Source organism: Xiphias gladius, chromosome 20 (assembly GCF_016859285.1).
Source record: "Xiphias gladius isolate SHS-SW01 ecotype Sanya breed wild chromosome 20, ASM1685928v1, whole genome shotgun sequence".
NCBI classification, from domain to species: Eukaryota; Metazoa; Chordata; class Actinopteri; order Istiophoriformes; family Xiphiidae; genus Xiphias; species Xiphias gladius.
The window spans coordinates 19,454,554-19,479,335 of record NC_053419.1 but is presented as its reverse complement, the minus strand read 5'-3'; the positions used below and the strand labels follow the sequence as shown (position 1 = coordinate 19,479,335).

Sequence of the window (24,782 nt, the reverse complement as noted above, 5' to 3'; positions counted from 1 at the left end):
GCCGTCGTGCTCACCAATGCATCCAGACATCAATACAGCACCAGTAATGACATCTCTCCAGAGAGCCTTGGCCTCAAGATGCAGTGAAGCGTGAAAGAGAGATGAAGGAAGACAAAGACGGAAAGTGGGGGGAGAACAAGAGGGAGGGAATGGGTGTGCAACGGAGCAGAATATTTGGGGTGTAATTATTGGGTGATGGGTAATAAAATGACACAGGAAGAAACAGAAGTCTAGTTGTGGTGAATACTAATGGCCATTACAACCCGCAATCTGCAGCTCATAACCATTGCCAGCTGCAATTAGAAGCTGTTTCCCACCTGTACACAGCTGATTAAACACGATGCACACCAGCAGAACTTCGGAGCTAGGAAGAGTCACTGCCGCATCTCCAAAAAGAAACATCATCTCCTGTTCACCCCTGCTGGGTGTAAGAGAGGGTCTTTTGTGACAATCCAATCCAAGTACAATGTATAGTCTCTGTCTCTCCGTCTGAACTATAGAAATCCATTGTAGCTCTGACAGAATTAGACACTGACTCATGGACTTGACTTGAGACGAGGGACTTGGAAGAGAAGAGAACAATACCAAGGAGGGGGGTAAATAACCAAAGGCTCTGTTAAACATGTGCAGGGAAACAATAAAACCGGGCTTACAGGATTTGCCAGAGTTTATCTTTGTTCAAGTAACTTGCTTGATTCCTAAATATAACTCACCAATGTTAAAAAAAAACACACCCAAGTTGGCAACACATGAAAAAGGAACTTCATCATTGGATTGGAAATGAACACAACATGCAAAATTGGCCAAGATATGCGTATATATAACATCTATGCAGCAGAAGAGCATATCCTAATTAGGCCTCGGGAATATTTTAGGGTAAGTGGGTTGTTGGTGGTACTGCATGCTGCGTTTGGCATGACATGACTGCTTTATCCATCAAGGCTGAAGGAAAAACATGTACTCAAGTTTGTGTGTGTGTGTGTGTGTGTACTGCCTAAATATGTCAGACCACTTCACAGTGCCCTGAATGATTAAAGTCTTTTCAGAAAAGGAAGCTGCAGTAGCTAACAGCACTGACACTCGACATTTCGACAGCAGCTTTCATTAATTCTTCCTGTTTACGTCAGTCCCAAGGCTGACGCTTGCCTATTGTTCTGAAGGCAACTGCAGCATTTCTATGTTTTTACAGCTCCACAAAATCGTATACTAAAAGGAATTTATTCATGTTGAGTTTTTCTGTTGAACATAGATGTAGTGAGGACAGTATTTGAGGGTCTCTCTCACAGTTTGTAGTCTTGAGACTACATCTCTGGTGCCAGTGATGTTTTACAAGCAGCATATCCCCAGCTAACAGAAGTCCTACTGGGAAGGAATATCAGGAGTTCAGTTCAAGAGTTAAGTTTTAGTGCTTTGCTCAGAATGTGGGGATTAATTGAAAGTAATTAAGGACGTGACTGTCTCTCCGGGGACCAGTGGGGGCCCTCTCCCCCCATCAATCATCAGCTATCAGTGCTTCGCCTCAACTTGCAGACCGGTGTTACAGTGTGGATAGACATCACTTCTTAAGCAATAATCATTCATCATTCTGCTGAGCTGTGATAAAGTCAAAGGACGTTTCAAAGTTCTGATGATGAGATACTGTCAAGAAAACCAAACGGAGGCACAAGTTGTTGCTGGCAACCGACGAGGCAGAGAAGACAAAGAGGTTGATGCTGCAGTGATGAAAGCAGCCTGAGGCAATGTTCTACTAAAAGCAGATTGTTATTTCAGACAGTGCAAGGACAATATACGCTTATCTCTTGACAAAACAAAACAAAAATCTTTTGTTCACAGGAAATGCTTTGGGATTGGATCCATCAGCATTAATAAACTTATTTAGGGCTGCAACACTAATGATTATTTTCATTACTGGTTAAACTCCAGATCATTTTCTCAATTAATCCCTTAAGTCACATGATCTATTAAGTAAAAGAAAATAGCAGAAAATGCCATGTATGTTTTCCCAGAACACAATTTGAAATCTTTGAATGTCTTGTTTTGTTCGACCAACAGACCACAACCAGAGGTGTTCAGTTTACGGCGATATAAAACGGAGAACATTACAAAATCTTTACATTTGAGTGCCTGAAACTTGTGAATTTTTGTCATTTTGCTGAAAAAAAAAATGCTTTAACTGACATTTAACCGTTTGCTTGGTCGATTAATCGAAATCAAAAATCAGTACAGCTCCAAACTTATTTACATTCACTTGTCATCAGCATCCAATAAGACGGCTTTCCTTCTCATATCTCACACTTTGACCGTTTATATGCACAGGGTCTAAATGCCAACCTTTGATGTACTGCGCTGAAAAGACAAACGCTATGGTATCAAAATAAAGTGAAATGCAGCTATTTTGGATGGATGGAAGACTATTTGAGTCCAAGCAGCCTGCTTTCATGGGAGACTTAGCTCCCACTGTGGTAGACTAATCTCCCCGTGCTGGTAGTGCTACAGACAGCGGTGGATATATTGTGCCTCTGTCCTGAATCAGTATGCCGTGAAGCACTGCAGGGGATACATCTAAAGGATTAGCTTGAGTTAAAAATGTAATACAGGCTGGTGCGGCAAGAGGAAATCACCTTTCTGTCTGGTCTTTGTCTGCCCTGTGTTACGGCTGTGGGGGTCAATAGTTCATAGGATGAGCAGGAAGCGGAGGAACAGTCAACCTCTGTGTGCTTTATAATACTTTGTCAGTACCTCATGGCAAGATAATGGTCTGATTTTCTGGTTTTGCTATCCATTATTTCTCCATGGACAGAATAAATGTGGGAAAAATGGAAATACAGTTAGGTCCATAAGTATTCGAACAGCGACATAATTTTTGGAATTTTGCCTCTGTACACCATCACAATTGATTTGAAACAAAGCCATTAAGATGTGGTGGACGTGTAGACTTTCAGCTTCAATTCAAGGGGCTTCACAAAATTATTGCATTAACTGTATAGGAATTCCAGCCATTTTTATACGCAGTCCCTCATCTTCAGAGGCTCAAGAGTAATTGGACAAACCAAAATAAATATAAATATAACAATTATTCTTAATATTCGGATGAAAAGTTGCTTAAGTTGCCTTCGGTTGCTGCTTGTTTGTGGGTGTCTCTGCCCTCTGTTTTGTCTTTAGTGGGTGAAAAGCATGGTCAGCTAGGTTAAGGTCAGGTGACTGAATATTCAGTTTCTTTGCCTTGAGAAACTCTTGGGTTGCTTTCGCAGTATGTTTTTGGTCATTATCCATCTGTACTGTGAAGCACCGTCCTATCAGTTATGAAGCATTTGGCTGAATCTAAGCAGATCGTAAAGCCCTATACATTTCAGGATTCATCCTGCTACTTCTATCAGCTGTCACATCCACATTAACATCAGTGACCCAGTTCCACTGGCAGCCATGCCCATGTCATAACAGTGCCTCCACCATGTTTGACAGATGATGTGGTATGCTTTGGATCATGAGCCTTTCCTTTCCTTCTCCATACTCTTCTCTTCCCATCATTCTGGTACAAGTTAATCTTGATTTCACCTGTCCAAACGATCTGGCTCAAGAACTGGGCAGGCTTTTTTTTAGATGTTTTTTGGCAAAGTCTAATCTTGCCTTTCTGTTCTTGAGTCTTACCACTGGTTTGCACCTTGTGGTAAACCTTCTTTATTTGCATTCATGAAGGCGTCTTTTTAATTGCAGACTTCGAAAATAATACACCTACATCCTCAAGAGTGTTCTTGACTTGGCGAGATGTTGTGAAGGGGTTTTTCTCCACCAAGGAAAAAATTCTGCGACAATCCACTTAGGTGTCTTCCGTGGTCTTTTGCTGTTGCTGAGCTCACCAGTACATTCCTTCTTTTTAAGAAGGTACCAAATTGTTTCCATCTGTCTTATAGTTTGTTGTGTTTTCCATCCTAATGATGACCTTCATTTGCATTGTTACCTCTTTGGACCCCATATTCAGAGTTCCCATGAACAGCTACCACATACAAATTCAACACTTGGAATCAACCCCAGACCTTTTATCTGCTTAATTTGTCATCAGAGAACGAGGGAACAGGCCACACCTGGCCATGAAACTGATTGTTCAATTAATTATTAGCCTCTGAAAATTAGGGACCGTGTATAAAAATGGCTGTATTTCCTAAACGGTTAATGTCATATTTTTGTTAAACCCCTTGAATTTAAGCTTAAAGTCTATATTACAATCACCTCTCGATGGCTTCATTTCAAATCCCGTTGTGGTGGTGTACAGAGGCAAAATTACGAAAATGGTGTCACTGTCCAAATACTTATCGACCTAAGTGTACATAATGTCACTGGAACTAACCTTAGCCTTGCCAGTGCTCTGTAGAATGTGGACCAGTGCACAAGCCATCTCCTCCTTGTTCTTGACGCTAATCCCGGGCTCAAGCACTGAGCATAGCAGCATGTAGTTATTGGTGGTGTACTCTGCAAACTCCTTGTACATCTCCATGGGAAGGATGTTCATACTCTGATAGCGTGCCTTGATCCTAATCATAGGCCCAGATGTCTTGCCCTTAGGTGGGTTGGGCATACTGACTGGATACCACTTCTCCACAAACTGCCGTCCGGTAACAGCTGCGACAGGGATGTTGACGAGTCCAATGTAATTGTTTTTATCTTTCTTTTTCTTCTTGTCTGTGTCTTTGTAGAGGTGGGCTGTGATGCTCTTGATAGCAGGCAGGTTATTGAAGTCAAAGTGCTCTCCCCAAAAGACATTGTCAGTCTTGAGCTTACAGGTGGTGCGAGCATAGAGTGAATCATCCAGACAAAGCTCACAGAAGTATTTCTTTTTGGCCGGCAGGTCCTTGGCCTCGATGATCCACAGCCTCAGCATGTTCTCCACCCGACGACTGTTGTCCTGGAGACAGAGAAGGTGATAGGGGGTGGTTTAGACAGTCTTAGGGGAAAAAAAAAGGGAAAAAAGACAAAATTACACATCCAGTACATGTCTCCAATTTCATTCAGGGGACATGTACTGGATGAAAGTAGCCAAAAGCAAAAGAACTAAACAAATCAAATAACTGCAGAAATAAACTGATAACATTCAAATGAAAACCTGCCTCAAAACCCTATCTTGGAAGTTTCTCCGTTTTAAATGACAAAAACACTTAAAACAGCACTTCAAACATTTAATAGAAGAAATTTAAAACCCTTTCTGAGAGCACATTTTCGGCCCATTATTCAGATTGCCTTGAATACTACCACTAAAAATAAAAAAGAGGAAGAGAGGATCTAATAATGAAATTATTAAGAAGAAATACCAGAGCCTCTTATAATCACAAGAAGGCCTTTGGATGTTTGAAATACTGGTATCTATGCTTATGAAAACTCCACGGTATCTGAATACTTTCATATGTATGACAAAAACACTCTTCTGTGCAATAAAATTTAATTTATCCCCAATGTTTCAGTGTCTATCATCATTAAATTCATCCTTATATCTGGTGGTTCAGAACTCTGAAAAACACTTCATCTTATCCTTAATGACTCTGTGGTTCATTTAAGGTGTATTAGCATTAAGTGGGAGCTAAAAGTTGAGGCATTAAAAAGGTATATAATCCAATTTGTCAAACATTAGATGTGTGGGTCAAGAGTATTCTGTCTCACAATCACCTCTTAACAGAAAGCAGAAGAGCTCTTCTTTTTAGCTGTGAGAAGAACTGGTTCAAATCTCTTGCAAATGCCAGGGCTTTTTTCCTGACCCCACCAAGAAAAGGCAGTGGTATTTTTCATAGCCCTTAGAATAACAGGTCAGAGCCCTTTCCATCTGCCACTAAAAGAAGCGTTTATTTCCCCTCCATTGTCCTCCAAGACACGTAAAACCTGGTCTCTTTTTCTTGAGAGATGCCAGAACACTCCACTTCCCTTTACTCTGAATTCCCACATTCCTCACCCATTTATCTACAGACGTCAAGTCCCTCCTCTAATCCATGCCTAGTTATGTCACATTCTTGCACCAGCTCTCAAGACTAGATCGCTCTTGTTCCAGTTTCCAGGTCCATCTTCCACTAATCCAGAGAAGAAACCCCTCCTACAGACACTGGCAGTGATAAGAAATCACTTACCTTCCTTAACTATCTCTCCAAAAGGTGCCTGATACCTTGACTTGTATGATTCATGTGCTGAGTCAGCAGCACTGAATATTAAATCAAAACAGTGTTTCATAAAGATTGTGTTCCCTGTCCTTAGATGTCCCTCTGACTCTATATCTTCACATTTATTTTGCAGCACGATGCCTTGAGTCTTTGCAGTACTGTTCTCCCTGAAGATTGAGAGCTGGATTTTAGTCTCAGTGTGAAGTAACCCCTTGCAAGCAGTGTTATTAATTCTCCAAATTCCCCTAATTTATGCCGACACAAAAGTTTACTCCCTACCGTATATGAAGATGCTCCATCCTGTCAATTAGATTAACTTTGCTATGTGCATCTTTTCATTCACACAGAAATATATTTATTATCAACACCAGCCCACAAAGATGACACTGCCTATTATCATAATTACTCATAATTATCCTGTTCTACAGTAACTGAAATGTGCAACGGCTTGAGTCTCGTTTTTTCCCTTTTGCAAAATGCCTTGTCAATTTTGGCCCTTTGTTGACCCATATGTATTCTGTCACTGTAGACCATTTCTTTACCAGTTAAGATTTAAGTCCTTTAGGAGCAAAAGAGATTTTCAGTAAACAAAATAAATGACTTGTAAGAATATTTACTTAAATTGATATTGATGCCTTTGCTTGTCCTCCCTTTGCTGGATGTAGGTCTTGGTTTAAACTCATTGCATTTCATCAACTTTCATGTTTAACCTTCACCTTGGGTCTAATCTTTGAGTATTAATAGCTCTGGTATAATAGGTAGTAACATTAGTACTAGCAGTTGTAGTCGTAAGATGAGTGTAAAAATGAGTTTTATCTATTTAATACAACTTCTTTATCTATTTCCAAAGAATTCCAGTATCTGTTTCCAGTTTCTATGTTTGCCAGAAAACACTGCTGAAACTAATTTCTCAAAGGGATAAAATAATTGAAAATGCAAAGCAAAAGTAGAGAGAGACAGAAATAACACATTCTTGCCAAAAGAGATGAGAAGAAAGACGACTCCAACACTATTAGGGATCATTTTTTTCCCCAAAGTTCTAATTACTGACTAATTTGCTAAATAATGACAGATGAAGGAGCGAAGACATTGTGAGATTAGGACTATTTTCTTGGCTTGAAATGTTTGCCACTCTCCGTCTGCCACAGCTGTGTTTGTCAAGATTACAGATGGTATCGATGCACAAAAAAAGGAAAACACTTCGGGAGTCTTAGTGTTCCCCCTTGCGATCTCTGCATCCTCTGCTTTCGAGGTGTACAGGGAAGGAAGAGCACAGTTGGATGCAAACATTTCAGAGGGTGTTGTTGTATGAGTTATGACACAATGTCAACCCCATATAGCTCACTTGTCTCACATCTTTATCTGTGTTGCAGGGTGGGGTTTAAAATAGTTAGCGTTGATTACTTCATACAGTCTCATCCCTCCTGCTGTGTATTCACATACTTACCTTGTTGGGTTGTACCGCTCTCCTCAGATTCTCCATCCATTTGTCTCTTTCGGCTGATGAGCGGCAGGAAAAGCATTTGCTTCCTGTGGAGGTGGTGACCTACCGCCGCGACACCGAGAGAGAAAGAAAACAAATGCTTTAATGATCAAATGCATAACACTGACAGACAAGAAGTGGAACAGAAGTAGTTTGCACTAAAACTTCATAAACACCACTTTGTCTGCGATGACACAGAAGCTTCTCAAAAATACACACACATACAAAATAGTGGATTTGAGGAGACTGATGATGACTTGGCAGTGTTCAGGAACGACTGAGCGGTGTGAATGGACAGAGGACCGAGTTGACTGCTTGGCAGGCCTCGGTGATGACTGAAAGATTTAAAAAAAAAAAAAAATGCACAGAGAGAGAACAGAGAGAGCAGAAAACTGAATGAAAAGGAAAGAAAATGATGTAACGAGCAGGATAATAAAGATTAGTGGAGATTTCCGGTCTCTACAGTAGACAGTGTAGGATACAAAAATAGTCAGTAATTTCTCTCTCCCTGAGGTTCCCCAAAGGCTCCCGGCTACCAACGTGCTTGTGCACACATATCATGCACATGTGAATTCTTACAGTAATTAGAGGCAATGCCTTTCATAATTGTTGCAAATTACCCCAATCCACTGATGAACACGAGGATACAGCAGAGTTCACACAGCCAGTGGCTCAACAAATTACTTGATGTACATCCATTTATTGTCTACAACCAGATAAATGGAGCTAACTGCTGTCACCTGCTTCTGGTTTAATATTTGAAAAAACTGTATCTGAACCTTTGTCTATACTTGGTCATTAGCAGCTGATAAAGAACTGCAGTTGCAATAGTGATGTCAAGTGAGGGGAGCTGCTGGTTCCAAAAGTGTTGTTCCCCGCTCTTAATTCACATTTCAAAGTTTTCTTTTAACGATACACTCCACATAGAAATATGGGAGTCTCCTGGATAATTTAACAATGACCTAGATTTGTTGTGGCCATTAGTCTTAATTGGCTCAACTTCATTTCTTTTATGTTTGAGAAATGGTATTGCTGTTGTCAGTTTGACATGGAAGAACCTTTCAATATGAAGATTTGTAACTTTTTTTTTTGTCATATGTGACCGGAAACTGAATCTCTGGATGCTGGACTTCAGGAAGTTGTAATAAGTATTTGTCACTATATTATGATGTTTTTTAGATCAAATGATTAATTGATTAATAAAGAAAATTAATCAGCAGAAAAGTCCGTAATGGAAATGATTGTTACTTGCAGCCCTAGCTTCAATAGACCGGAGTTATAGCAAACTCAAAACGAATTGTTGTTGCAACTGGGAACAAAACACAGCATCTTTACTTCAACCAACTGAGAATCCAAAAGCAAACTGAGGAAAACTTCTGAAAATGTTCATCTTTAGCTTCTTCTCTGCATTTGCAGTGCACGCAAAAGAACTTAAAAAAGTGGCAGCAGAACAAGCTGTAAACGCAACACTGATATATAATCACCTTCCAAAGTCGTTGTGGTGAGTGTGTTAGCCAACAGTTGCCTTTTTACACAACAGGCAGACATGGAGCAACATCAGTATTCATTTGGAGTCACATGTCTGGCCAATTAATGTAAGTCCAATATTTGCTCTGCTTTGATCTCCAGCAGTTTCTGGGTGTCAAATGCGGCTCATTAGCAGGTAAATGCTCCACTTTATTCACCAGCTAGTCACTAGATTTGTCTGCGCTCTGAAAGACACTGAAACAGGTGATAATTCTCTGTGAGTCTGCCACTACGGTTGACCTCTTTCACATTACACAAAGTTATTTGACCCATTGCCGATATATTGCTGGTGACTGGATGCTTTTCACCAAAATGCATGTTGCAGCTTGAATGTTTTGACTCTTGCCTAAAGAACCAGAAATTTACAAATGCAGTTGCTTATTCTACGTGCTGATGAAACCAGGAGCGTTTTATACTCATCCAAGCCTTGGAAGTCCTCCAAATGCCACAAACCTAAAACAACTTGCAACTCTACAGCAAAATCAGACGTACAGCTGTGTGTGGACGCTTTAATGAAGCCAGTAGTGGGCCAGTAGTGGGAATGTTGTGTGAGACTGTGGAGGACGTGCATGTTTGTGGATATACTGTATATATGTGTGTGTGTGTGTGTGTGTGTGTGTGTGCGCCCCCTCACCTCAAAGCAGTAGTCCTGCCCGAGGATGCTGCTATGAACAGGCTTGATGATAACCTCGTCCTCCATACTTAGGTCCAGGGCTTCCACAGCGCTACTGGGGCTGAGCAATGACTCATGGGAGCGAGACTCCTTCAGCCTTGGCATCAGATGAGATCTAAGAGTGGAGAAGAAGAGGGAGAGGACTGAGTCACCCCGCAGAGTCTGATTAGAGGAAGTGCGAGAGAGGGAGCATATGCACTGCACCTATTAGCGAGCGTTCATGGTGAGTGTGAAGGAGGAGAGTGTGAGGATGACGAAGAGAGGATGCTCCACTTGCCTCAAAGTCAGCAAGTTCTCAGGATGACAAGCCTGCACACTACTGTATGTCAACATTGTATAACAACAATGGATGCTTTATGAATTCTCGATCACAACTTGAAACATCCACGAATGAATGAAAAAGCATGGAATATTGAGTCAAGCTGCGCCGCAAACTGGTGCAATGGAACCCTTGTGAATGGGAAGCGATTTGTATCATCGATTATCATTAATGGTCAGACTTAGACAATTCCAGTGATGTGATAATGCTTCACAATGATAAACCTCTAACTATCTGTTTTTTTGTAGCTTCATTTTACAAACACACACCACACAAAAGGCACTGTTCTCATTGTGAAATGGAGACGAGTGTACATTTATGACAAGAGCTCAGAGTGCACTTTAGAAAGCATTCGGTATTCTCACAAAAACAGCCCTGAAGCCCTATTCTTAGCCGTTCTTTAGCCGGAGAATATAAGGAGACAAAGTAAAGCGCTTTCCACTGTTTGCTGTGTTTGATGTCACCGTACTTTCTGTGTTTTCAGAACAGTTAGAGTGAGTGACTGTCACCAGGAAAGAGCAAATGTGTCTCCATGCAGTGTATATATGCCAGTGATCCAAATTATTCAGCTTAATAATAGAACCAACATTTAACTTTTCAAACACTCAAAAATAACTGGCTTTGTTTAAGTATTTAAAACTATGTTATTCTCAAACATGTCGTGAGGTGAACTAAAAAGGAGCTGTTGTCATTAGTTACACATAAATCGTCAAACAACAGCCCACCATCAACCTTACCCATGTTCGAGTCAGCCACACAACGATAAGAGGATGAAAAGCTAAATATGCTAGTGGGGGATGTAAGCAGCTACATAAGCATTAGCCCCTGACACTCAGACACTGGCAGGATGCGGAAGGCAGAGGGTCAATTGCTAGTGTAATGAGAGAGAACATTCTTTCAATAATGCCCTCTGTGGACGGCTTACACACTAATCTCGTGCATGTGTGTGATCCTCTGAGTATGTGTGTGTGTACTGTACATCTCCTCTGTGGACTAAAAGAAGAGCATTTCAGGAAAAAGGCAGCAGCCGTAATGACAGATTAGCAACCGCATGCAGCCATTTGTACATTCTTCCAGCTCTGTTGTCAAATCCACTGTCCAATGTGAAGTGGATAATAATCTCATCTCTCTCTCCCTCTCCATTTTATTTCTTACTCACACACACACAGAGGCAAATTTCATTCACTGAAATACAAGAAAAACAACAAAAATGTGCAAACACCTCAAGGATAGCTTTGCATGTGAGAATCCAGTTTTAGGAGCTCCTATCCTTTTCCACAGCTGTAGAGGAAGTGTGTTTGCACTTAACCCTGCTTTGTGATTGGCTGACTGGGTACTGGGCAGAACAGAAAGCGAGTCAAATAAGCAGAGAGGAGGGGAAACAGGGGTCCTCTAGTGGGATGTGCTGTTAGAGACAGGAAGGGATGGGAACTTTATGTCCATAGTCTCAAAACCCGCATAATGATGTGTCTATGTCTCACAAACAGACTGACTGAAGGGAAACAACTTGTGCCAATACTATCAATTATTTTAATGAACTTGTAGCATACATGTTTTTACTATTTGCCCAGGGCTGAGGGGAAGCATTGAAGCATTTTTCCTGTGAAAATGGAATAGAACATGCAGCCAGTGTAGTTTGCCAAAAGCAAGATCATCTGGAGTAATAATCTGCATGTTGTGAGGAGAAACTGCCAGAGAGAGGAATTCATCTTCAAAAAGGAATCTACTTTATTGTTCTATTATAATTTTCTTTTTTTTCCCTCAGCATATCATATTATAAGAACATTAGTGTCAGTGGAAATGGTGGGAGACTGTCAAAGTGTGAACTGATGAATAATAATGCCGGCTGTCATCTGTATGGCACTGTAATAAATTGAACTGTAACGTGTAATTTACAGCCTATTGTGGGCCACTTGTAATAATGACAATGAAAGACTGTCTGGCGTGTGAAATCTGCTCATAACTTCTATATTGCCCAGTTTGACACACTGTTCATGTTAGCCTCTGTAAATAACCGTCATTACAAGCAGGGCCCGCCGTCCTTGTCTCCCCTCCCTCAGCATCGTCTATTTTCAGCAAATGTCCTTCTTTGTCCTTGACAGTCCTCCGATAGTCTGCCTCCATTTCTCTACTACCCTGTCTGTCTCTCATTCAGTGTTTACCTGAGGTGGGGGGTTAGTTTATGTTAGGTGGATTCTTTGGTACACAGCTTTCCATCCTGCTCTCTTCTAGCTTTGTTTATCTCCCTTCTTCTCTCTTGGCTACCAATCAATCTATCTGTCTTCATCTTCTGGGCTTCATTTGGTCTACCTAAATATTTCAGATGCTGTGCAGGAGATACACAGGCCATTGACAGTTCAGAAACGTCCAGTGGCTCCTACACGCAGACTGAACCGTATAAAGACCTGTAGTAAAACACGTAAAGGTCAAGCCATGACGAACAGCCTTCGTAAAGACCTTGTCAAAGTTACAGGAGCTGTGCCAAAGACCACTGTTCATATCGTATTTATAATACCTTTTGTTTGGATACATAAATAGATGCAATTTTTGTGTGAAAAATGTGTACACCCAAAGAGACAGGTAGTTTGCATTTTTTTTTGAAAATAGTTATGTTTCCATTTAAATATTGCACAAGCATTAAGTGAATTTCTGATGTCAGGCAAAACAAAATGTGAATTGATGCATGTTTCCATCAGGTATATTTATGCAAATACCTGTGGGATGGATGAGGATGTGACCGGATTACTTAATTATTCAAGCACCGGTACCTCTGAGACATCATGGCATTTCATCGCTGGCATTTGTGATTTTAATGAATGAATTTGTCTCTACTGGTCTACGTGTAACCTGTGGTGTTTTTAATCGGGTGTTACTGTTAGAGAATGGGGTGACATGAAACAAAGCCCCCCCATCCGGACTCAAAATGCAGATGGTGCAGTTCTGTACACCCATGTTACTCTCTATTCTTTGGCCTTCTGCTCGAGGGACATATGAAACAGCGGGGGGCAGCATGGCATGAATTTCTTTGTTTATAGGAGAAGAAGCAGAATTGGTTTCCACAACCTCTAGGTGTATAATCTGTCTCTGTTAAAATGAAAATACTGAATAAAAACAAGTTGATCAAAACACATCTATAACAACCCACTGACTATATAAACTCCTTGTTCTATAACTTCAAAATAGTCCAAAATGAGGAGGGATGGCTACTGAAAATGTCCTCTTATTAGTGAATGCCATGTGCAGCAACACAGTTAAATAAAGTGGATTTTTTGTTCCAGTGCATCATTGTTGCTGAATTACCCTTGACATTTTAGATTTTTATCATTTGAACACCTAGTTGGCTGGTGATGTAGATGCACATTCACTGTTTAGGAATTTAGGACACTGCATCAGGGCAAATCCTATAAGCACAGTTTGAGAACTAGATGCACTGTGCCCTGGTTCAATATAAACTCAGTTAGGAGTAAGCACCGGAGAGCAGAGCAGAGTAATGGATTCTGAGTGTGCCTGGACTGCACCCAGTGCACTTTGTCTCTGCGCCCTGTAAAAAGAGTTCATCTGATAGCCAGTCTGGGATCTGATATAGTCTGAGACCTTGGGCCCATATAGGTGTTAGAGCACTTAGACCTCTAACGCACTGACCGGTTTGCTAGCTGGCTGCACCACAAGGGACTATATTTGTACTGATAGTTTTAGATAGGCTGAAATAATGTAGTGCAACTGTAGTCCAAATAACATTAATTCATTCAATTTCTTCTGTTTTCCAGTGTCGGCTTGTGGTTCCAGACGTCCCTTTCCCCAGCAACGTTTTCCAGCTCCTCCTGGGGGATCCCGCGGCATTCCCAGGCCAGATGGGATATGTAATCCCTCAAGCCAGTTCTAGGTCTACCCTGGGGTCTCCTCCCAGTTTGACGTGCCCGGAAAACCTCCAAAGGAAGGCGCCCAGGAGACATCCTAATCAGATGCCCAAACCACCTCAATTGGCTCCTTTCGATGCGAAGGAGCAGCGGCTCTGCTCAGAGCTCCTTCCAGATCTCCAAGCTCCTCTTCTCTAAGGCTGAGCCCAGCCACCCAACGGAGGAAACCCATTTCAGCCACTTGTATCCACGATCTCATTCTTTCGGTCCCAACCCATAGCTCATGACCATAGGTGAGGTCTGGAATGTAGATCGACTGGTAAATCAAAAGCTTTGCCTCCAGCTCCCTCATCACCACAACCGTCCGGTATAACATCCGCATTACTGCTGATACACACCAAACCATCTGTCAAACTCCCACTCCAATTTACCGTCACTTGTGAACAAGATCCAAAGATACATAAACTCCTTCACTTGGGTCAGCAACTCACCCCCAACCTGGAGCGATCAATCCACCATTTTCCAGCAGAGAACCACGGCCTCAGACTTGGAGGTGTGTACTCTCATCAAAATAACAGCACTTTGAAAGTCTACATCCCCCTGGGTTGCTTCGAGAGTGTGCATTACTTCCCTACAATCACATGTACAACAACAGCACACTGTAGCACATGTGAAGTGGTGTCAATCTTCACATATGAAATAATACCCTCTTTGTGTTTTGCTTCCACCACGTTATTACTGTGAAGTAATAACGAATTACAGTAATTAATAAATTACTGTACAGTAATAACCAACATCCAAAATTACCCCAATGACTGAAGTTAAGCTTCTGACATAACCTAAAAAAAAATTAAAAAAAAATACTTCTCTCAAGAGAGACCTACAGTCAATGCCAGAGTTAAGGGACCTGATGTTAAGTGTCCTTGCCAACAGTGTTTACTGTGGATACCATCCTGCACAGTGTTTACACAGCATTTTGCTTTGTTGTTAGACCAGCAGTTACAACAATCAATACACTTTCCACTTGCAGACTGGCACAGCAATTACTTGTTAATAATTCTCTCTACCGAACAAACACAGGAGACCTGTGTGCCAGTAGGCATGCACATCAACAAGCAGAGCCAGGCGAAGACATACAGGATGACAAATTAGTGCACTCACAATTTTCGATGATAGCCATCTCTTTTTCCTTTGGAGGTTACATTAACTTAATGTAAGTCGCTTTAGACATAAGTGTCAGCTACATAAATGATATGTAATGTAAAATTTGAGGAAAAACCTGAATAAATAAGTAATGAAACATAATGAATGCAAATGCCTCCCTACAAGGCATGAGGGCCCACTGAATGGTTTGAGTATGAAAATTATGTAAATCATTAGCCCCAGTTTCTGGCTCTTATACTGTATATTACCATTGCATCCTTATCACAGAGCTAAACATAATTTTTTCCCAAAAAATATGAATGTTTTATTTATATGATAATATAAAAATAATACAGAGCAACATGATTTTTAAAAAACGGTGCATGCCTTACAAATTGAGCATGGACATATATCATTTTGGGCTAGTTGGACTGGAGACGAAGGTGGGCTATACCTGTCTCATGAATTAAAAATCCTTTTTATCGTGCAGTGGACGTAATACTGTTGGGGTAGTCTTTGAGGATTCTTCTCATCAGTGGTAAGTGTTGTTAAAGACCTTCTGGGCATTTCAAACATAAGCCAGGTATTTATTTTTCAGAAAATGCTTAGATCTGTGGTGGCCCAACACCGTACTAAGACATTTTATGTTGGCATCTCCTCTAATTTGTCACCCATCACTTTATTAAAACATTTCAATATGTTATCTACGATGCAAGCCCAAGTCCAGCAATGAAGACAAACTGACAGTATAGGAGACAAATTCAGCCTTAGCTCTCAGACAAATAACACTGAGAGAAAATGTGCAGAAATGCTTCCTGTGATGATTTGGTGAGACCTGTAGCACAGTGGATAGGCAGGTGGTTTGTGTTAGTGTGCTTAAGGTGAGGTTGCAAAGTTTTTAATCATTATTTTTTAATCAACGTTCTCCTAACAGCTGGTATACCATGTAATATGGTGCTCAGACCAAAAAGCTCCACCCAGCCAGCAACATCAACCACACTGCAGGCAGCAGGGCCCCAACTCAAACATCAAAGCGGAAAACATCACAGTTTACAGCTAAACACATACTGTGTACACATAATCGCACAATAATTGCTCAAGGTTGATTATGAAACACATGCACTGCAGAGACAGGCAACCGGACAAATAAGCCATTATTCATGCATCAAGCCTCACACAATAAAGTGTCCATTATTCCCACTGCTTTGGAGCTGACTCAGTGGAAAGAACTACTGGCCGTGATGAAACAACTAAGTGTCTGTCACACTGCGGAGTACTCGGGCTGATCGCTCATTTGATCAAAGAAAATGTGATTAGTTTTTCTCACTACTTAATATGAGATACCATCAGCTCAGAGAGGAAGTTAAAATTTTACCGCAGTCAGATTTGCGTCTTTGTTTTACATGTTATTCCGCAATACAATGGCATTTGTATTTTGGGTAAACCCACGAAAATATATGTTTCTGTGCATCAACCTGCCAGCTGTCAACTGTTATCTGCACTGCAGCAAACAGCTGGGTGATGGGTATAAGGAGTATATAGACAGCAAACAAAACGTCTGGCCCATAGCAAGAGACTGAAAGAAGAGTTGTCAAGAGGAGGCAAAGGAAAGAGGAAGAGGGCGTCCTGTCAGATCCTACTGCCGCAGAACGGTGGATGTGTGAACTGGACCACTGACATGTCAATACAGGACTCTGAGCCCAAACTCCAATCAGTGCGTTTATAAGACCCAGTCAAAAGAACAGCTGAGCAAACCTCATTCACTGTCGAAGTCAGACACACTGCAGAGAAAGAATGATCTCTGGAGACAAAAGCGGGCTTGAGGTTGAAATGAGCTGTAGACGCAGCAGTTAATTTGATGGCCCCACTACCGTTCCCTTTACCAATAACCCTAAAAGGAAATTTCCACACATCACATCTAGATTGACACTCTCAATCCAAAGACCCCCTTCCACTAAGCCATTCGTGACCTCAGTGAGTCCTGATTGACTGTGCCATATGGCTATGAAAGCAATAACAATGACAGCGAAAGAAAAAAAGTGAAAATGTACATTGTCAAGACGTTGTCGGTCTATATCCAGTGCATTAGTGCGTTGCAGCACCTGTGGTGGTTGATGGAGGCGGCTCTTTAGGGTCTCAGGCTGCCAGCGGTCTAATGCATACAAGACAAAAGTGAGATTACACTGGGAAGAGGGAAGAAAGAGACACTGCCCCAGGCATCACTGCACCAACTAACAGGGAATAAAAAAAACTATGGTGTGACCAATTTTGTGAAGGAAAATAAGAACCGTTAGAGCTATAGATGGGAACATACATTAGCTAAAAGTATAGAGGGAATGGCTCCACACAAAGATGGCCCTTCATTTACAGGGAGGAAGAAAGCTTTTAGAGACAAGAAAAAGACACATGCAAACACACACACACACACACACACCCCTTCCTACTAAAGACACAACATTCATTCAACACAGGAAAGGAGGGACTTAGCTTTAGCATTTATCTCTGAAATGACAAATCTCCAAAATGATCAGCTTACCAGGCCCCTTTTTAGGCGTCTGCAGGGATGCCTGACTCTGAGCACTGGCAGAAAAACTTCATTGTGGGAAAAGCTGGCCGGTAACTGAGATCGGTTGGTTCGAGAACAACTGTTGGAAGAGCTAACGCAGCCACCGAGCCAGGCCGTGTGGTAACACACATACACACACGGACACAGGCAGGCACAGCTTGATTACAGTGAGAGCGCAGCCTCCCCACTAGGCTGGGAGGTAATTCAGTGTAACATCTGCTAGGACACTCACTGCGGGGGACCAATACGGAGCACTGAAAAGCTGCTCTGGAGGGAGCCGGCTGGGGTTTGGCTCTGAGGTCATGTGCGGAGTGACAGAGAACAGAACAGCTGGCTGCGAACCACTGGACACAAATGATCACACTAGCAGCTGCAACACACAGCATGGCAATTACCTGTGATGATCTGTGATGACTCCTTCGTTTTTTAACATTTGCGGTGATTTCATGAGAGTATTATTTTGTGTGTAGCTCTGCAGGATGTGACACATGTTGAACATCCTTCTGACTCATCTTATTTCTCTTCCCAGGAGAGTTTTAAGAGCCAAGAGTCAAGGGTTATCAGAGAAAATAATGTAGCTTCTACAGTACAATGGTCTTTGTTACATCAAAAGGAACAAAGTAGGTGTATAGGTGGGTGGGCGTTTGTCCATAGCTTTATTCACAGTAATCACAACGGAAGTGAGGCAAACCAAATAGGACACAATGCAATGACAGAGAAATTATACTGAATTCAAAGGTCGTTCTAATTAGTAGCTAAGTTCAGAGAGGAAAGGGTGAATGTCATACTAATGACTAATGGCCTTCTGGGAACCCTCCAATGCAGTGTGATATGGTGCGGTATATATCGATTTAAACAATGCACTTTATGTGACGAGAGGAAAAAAAACATCATGATTGAATATGGCTTTACTAGAATACATACAATCTGTTTTTGTCATATAGCCTGGTCAAATGCTGTCTCATGACTTCATGACACTGACATACACGTATCACACACACACACACACATCCCCCGAGCAGGAAAAAACACTCACATTCACATAGAGAAGGTGCCACAAATGAGAGGGAGATAACAGTAAATATGATTGCGACCGTTTAAACATTGAATCAATGTCTTCTTTAAATGTACAACAATGCCTCCCATATGACGGATGAATAATTTATTGCACTGAAATGTCATACACTGTATTTACTAAGCAAGCAAATATAGTTCCCGTATCCCGTATCATGAAAAAACGGTTTGTTAGACATTGAACTAGATTTTATTCACCTATCTGTTCTTTCTTCTTTTCTTGACCAACTGAGCAAGAGAAATGACATTAGCTCAATTCTTCCTCTTCCTCTCCGCCCCACATAGCGTTTTTCTCAGTTGGACCAGTAGGTCAACAGTCTATATGTTTGTACTATATTTTCACCTAACAACGAGCGTTATAAATATTTTTTGTTTCACTTGCACTAACTATTAATAACTGAGTGTGAGCAATGGTGAAGTCATGGGCCAGAAATCAATGATTTCAGGCAAAATGAAATGAACCAAAATCAATATGATGTGTCTCACTTTTACTCTACTACATATATTGTGAATTATTTAAATTTGTGCCACAAAATGTACTTCATAGTATACAAGAGCTAAATGGATGCTATTTATTGAATGCTGTCTCATATTTGAAAATGTGAATAACTGAGGGTGAATACATTTGACATATGTCAAGTTGTAACTAATTGTTACAAGTATAACCAACACTACGGTACATTTCTGTATTCATCCAAGTTGTGAGGAAATTAATCAGCCTTGAATGAATCAGGTACCTGATTTGTATGTGGTTGTGATAGTTACAGGTGCTTTTAAAAAAACAGCCAACTCAGTCCTCTTTTGAACTGCCAACAAATATCTTGACAAGTCAGGGCCGATTCATTAGTTATTTTAAACCTAAGAAAACAGTACTCACAAGAAAAGAAACCTCCTTTTACTTTTCACTTTGTACTTCAGACTACCTATGAACACCATTTCTGCTCAACACACTCATTAATTCTGCACTAAAATACCACAGCGGAGAGAAGACTGAGATGGAAGATGGAGGCAAAGATAATACAATTATCATCACAGTAAGACGGGGGGACAGTGAAACCGCTGGCCTGATTGGGCCAGTGTCTGCAGAAATTTACTGACTTATCATCTGGCTTCAGGCCATCCGGCAACCCTTACTGTTAAACCCTGAGGGGTGGCGAGGTGTCAGAGTGGTTTGACAGACTGTCCTGTACTGACTTTACGGGAGAAAGTATCACACTACAAAATGCTATTAACAGTTTCACTGTACTTGTTATCACACAATTAAGTCACAAATACATCTTTACTTCGAGCTTAGCATTACCCATTTCCTCACTCGCCGTTATTAATTTGTCGTTTAATCACATCAACTGTGGAAATATAAGTATGCTTAAACCACAAACCTCCACAGCGACAATAATAGGCTATTAGGAGCAAAACAGTCACATATCAGTGTGTATTACTCAACCATGACCATGAGGCTGAGAATACTCAAGGCATGCCAAGGTCATGGAAATGGTGTGTGCATTTGAGCAAATGTGCTTAAGTTTCATGCGTGTGTGTGGGCTTACATGACACTGATGTACTCATGCATGTTTGAAGGCAAAGATATACCAAGCTGCACACCATAATTGACATTCTATAATTTAGCACGAATTGAAGAAAATATAAATTAGTGACACGCAAGAAATCTTTTTCTCTTGCATGACTGTTAAGCGCTTAGGGAACTGATAACAACGTGTGCAAAGCAGTAGAGGAGATGAGGAAGCGTGTTTTTCACTTCTTGACCTGAATATTCAAACAACCCTGTGGCATTGGACAAAGAAACAGGCAAACACTCAAGTTCACAAGGAGAAAAAGAGGGCAGAGATTTTCCTCCCACGCAATATGGCAAAACTTAAGATGGCAAAAACAATCGAGCCAATGATCTCTGCAGACACTACTTTCCTCACTTAGTTCTGGCTTCCATTGTTTCATTTTTTATATTTCCAGACATAGACAGGTGAGGCAGCTTTGGCACATAATTGGTTCTAAATTGCAGACCATGCCGTCAATACAAAATTCTTATTTGCACTTTAACAGCCAAGATTTGCCTCTGGCAGCAAATAGTTTTCATGTTCAAGTCTAAACATATCCTAGTTCTTCTTTCAGCACAGTCCCCTCCAACTCTTCAGCTGTACTGCACTTTTCCTCTATTTTAATTAACTATCCAGACCTTTCTTTACATTCATAACTCATATAGAGAGTACTTTATGGCATTTATGTAGCAAAGAATAATCAAATAAAACCGCTATGTACGGTCCTAAGTGAACCGTGGATGGTTGCAGAGACAGAGGTTTCGATAAACCACAGCGTGCAGCTGTGCTGTAACCATCCACAGCAACAAGCACACACATGAAGAAAATATTAAAACAAAAGGACACCTACGATCTACTGAATATGTGAAACATGGTCCAGCAGAACCTCTCCGAACTGGATCCCCGGAACGCACAGCTTCACTTTGTGTTGCATTCCTCACTAGTGGCTGGTCTCAGAGTTTTCCCGACTATTTTTGAGTCTCTGGGAACGTGGCTGGAGCCTCTGCCCTCGGAGTTACACCACACCACTCCCAAAGGATGTCTACGAACACACCCCTCTCCACATCCCATTTAAAAAGACAGTGTTGTTATTTAGGACAAACCTGCCCAATACTGGGTAGTGGGTACTGGGTAATCCTAACATTGCATAATGATGAAGTAATATATAAACCATATTGTGACATTGACCTATAAAGGTAAGATTTGGGGGGTTGGATATGGTGCTTCAGCTTGATACAACCTGATAAAGACATTTTTCAAGAATACTATAATGTAAAGCTAGTACATTTTCCGGAAGAATATATCCTATAGCAAATTAAAGCTCAAATGTGCAATTATAGCTACTTTGTTGTACTTTATGGCAGGTTTTTAAAATCTCCATCAAAATCCTTCTACTTAATGATTTTATATGAAGGTTGTACTTCCGCCGTGGTATTTACAAAATAATAATCTAAAGTGTGATGCACTAAAATTTCTGCCAAAATAAATGCTCACTATGCATCTAAGGTACCGCAAAGGATAGTGCTGACTCCTTCCAGCTCTGCTCTTAATCGAGCAACAACAACAAATTAAACCAAAAAAGGGGTTAAAAAGTGAAGACGCTGACAGCCTATTACGAAGGTTATTTAGGTGCTAATCGCTGAGAAAGTAAAGCAAAATCTATATTTTTCTCGCTAAAGTCGGTCCCTAGGATACACAGTTGCTCTGTCATCGTCAGATCCGTCTCCCCTGATTTTTCTCACACTGACATAGACCCCGAGTTGGCAGCCAGGAAGTCAGCCTGCCTCCTCCTCCCTCCCTGTTTCCCTGTAGCAGGAAACAATTGCTCAGCCTTCAGCACCATGCTCTGTGGGAAAATCCTGGGTCCTTGGCGGGAGAGAAGGACTCCAGGAAAAGGCAGAAAAAAGAAAAAGAAGGGAGGAAGGCACAGAAAAAAGAAAGAGGGAGCAAGGGAGAAGAGGAGAAAATGAGGCCAGCCAGGTTTAGGGAGGAGACGCACTGCCAGATGTATCGTATGGTTGTTTTCTCATAGATGGCAACCCAGTGAGGGAAGACCCTATGTCACAGCTGAGATATGCTGTCAAGAGACACTTCCATTCAAACTGAAATGCCAGTCATCTCCTGTGAAATACTTACATGGAAACAGGTCCAGTTTGGCATGTATTTCTTATTAAAATGTTTCTTAAACAACAGGAGAATATACTTCAGCTCAATCATTCAACAGTCTGCAGTAATTACATAAATGTCATTATGTAAAAAGTATTAAGTGGAACGCTACAGGTGCCGGTGGTAGTCGTCCACTTCAACAATGGAAGTCATTGTGAACTGTACAGTGGAAAGTTCTTTGCACCCAATTATAGGTGGACCGGTTCTTTTATGCATCAGACCGCTCGCAGTGTAATTTAAGTATCATTTAGTAAGTGAAACTCGAGGAGGTTTCATGTGCTTGTTCTTCCAGATGCAATGGATCAGAGTTGCTTGCACTTATCGCAAGTAAACAGACCTGCATGCCTTGCTGTTTTGGAGAATGGCTGGGTAAAGGTTAACTACAAAGCGAGGGCAAAGGCTTGAGACTAAACACTCAAGGGGATTTCCTCATTCCACTGGCCTGGTCATGATAATATCATACCTCGTAGGGTTGTTTGGAGTGTGACCGTTCCCAAATATAATGTGGGACAAGCCAAGTCTATTCTATCTATGGAAGTTTGTTTGTAATCCCTGTAGCGGAAGAGGAATGCAGAAAACTATTTCAGATCTTCAGTATTCGTGGGGAAATGCACTTTGAACAATGTGCTCAGAGTCATGTTGTTCCGTTTACATTTTCTTTCACATTTTCATGTGTATACATGCATTAGTGTGTTCAGAGAAGCTTTTCTGTGCATGCACACAAACAAACAGGAAATGTATTTGTATTCCATGTGATTTTCTGAGAAAAATCCATGTCAAATTGCGCCAAGGAGTGCGTGGGTGGGTATGTTTCAGGTCATGAGCCCAGTGTACAGCAACAGACAGCAAGAGGACATGGTCACAAGAGAGGTTGGCAGAGGCAGGGCTCTCTCTGCTAACTGCCTGTCTGCAGGCAGTCCCCGATAGGCCTCGCCTCTGACAAGTCATTCCCCTGCTAACCACTAACCTGTTTAGTAGAGCAACACAGCACAGTGGTATAGAACCAGAGGAAGGGAGCAAAGCGGAGAAAAATAATCAGTGGATACAGTACATTCTGGGCCAGCTTCCACAAGTCTGCATCGCAGAGAGTTGGGTGGCGGGTGGAGAGAGGGTGAGATGTGTTGGACAAGTATATGTTGATAGAGGGCAGGGAAGAGGAGAAAAAGATGAAGAGACTGACAAGACCGAGAGACGAGCAAATTGAACTCACATCAAAACTCCAATGACTCGTGTAGAGAAAATATGAATATTAATGCAATAAGGAAGATTGGAGGACCAAGAAAAGAATAAATTGTTAATGCTACTGCACCGAATCTGGGTTGTACAAGTGATCAAGTTTCATTAAACATTTCTGCTGTTAAACTTGAAAGTGTCATCTCTCCCATGTAGGACCATCAGAGATTTGCTACAAGATGTATACCAAGGTAAATATCCCTTTAATATCCCTGGTTGTATTAGGCCATTGCGGGCAATGTCACAAGGATTTTTATATTAGTGTAATTAAGCACCTTGACAAATCAGGTAATTAAAAGCACAAGGCTGGCATTATTCAAATTGTTTCTTATTGTCTTGTTGGTCCATCATTCATCACTTTCTGACTTTCCCCAGTTTGTCTGCTCTCAGCCCTGAGCCCATTCATTCCTACCGTAGACATAAAACAGGTCAAAAATATAGTTTTATTTTCAAGAAAAGTTTCAGTAATTTCCCAGGACAGTTAGACAGAAACTGGTCTAAACTGTGTATTTGCTGCATTTGAAGATTTATCCCTATCCATACAACCTTACTTCTACCATAACTCACACAACGTCAGCTCCCTAACTCCCTACCTCAATGTCCTCTCCAGATGTGGTCAGGGAAGCCCCCAGTCAATGTGATTTTGTGCTACTGCAAAACCAGTCAAGAGCTGGAAAAGTGCTAAATTAAAAGATCAACCTAATCCAAAGACAGATCCAAAGCAATAGAAGCATTAGAGGTCCCTCCCTCCATCCCTTTATTCATCCCTCCATAGCTTGCCCTCCATTTTATTTTAAGCACAGAGAAGAAGAGACGGGGTAGTGGCATCAGCTCTCCTGTGTTTGTTTGGGTAAAACAAACATATAAAGACAGAGTTTAAAAAGGAACATATAAAGACGGAGATAAAGAGTATGAGAGCGGGACGGAAAGAGACCTGTAGGACTGATGCTTGAGAGCTCTCCTCTCCTGTTGTTCCTATTGACTCTGTGCTACGGCCTTCAGGGCACGAGAGAGCGAATGAGTGATTCAATTATTGACCATGCACAACTCT

At 41.3% G+C, this 24,782-nt stretch overlaps 1 protein-coding gene across 9 annotated transcripts in view; it reads right to left on the bottom strand.

Annotated features, from left to right (window-relative positions):
• Positions 1-24,782, bottom strand: part of dab2ipb (DAB2 interacting protein b) — a 138,058-nt gene that overhangs the window by 28,527 nt on the left and 84,749 nt on the right. For 8 of the 9 annotated variants that reach the window (XM_040157493.1, XM_040157492.1, XM_040157496.1 and 5 more), the window contains 3 exons: positions 9,782-9,935; positions 7,585-7,683; positions 4,346-4,900 (listed from right to left, as the gene is read on the bottom strand). In XM_040157493.1, the coding sequence (XP_040013427.1) occupies positions 4,346-4,900; positions 7,585-7,683; positions 9,782-9,935 (808 nt within the window). Of the gene's footprint in view, positions 1-4,345; positions 4,901-7,584; positions 7,684-9,781; positions 9,936-21,182; positions 21,282-24,782 lie in introns of those variants that run through there. The other variant, XM_040157500.1, reaches the window with a different exon arrangement.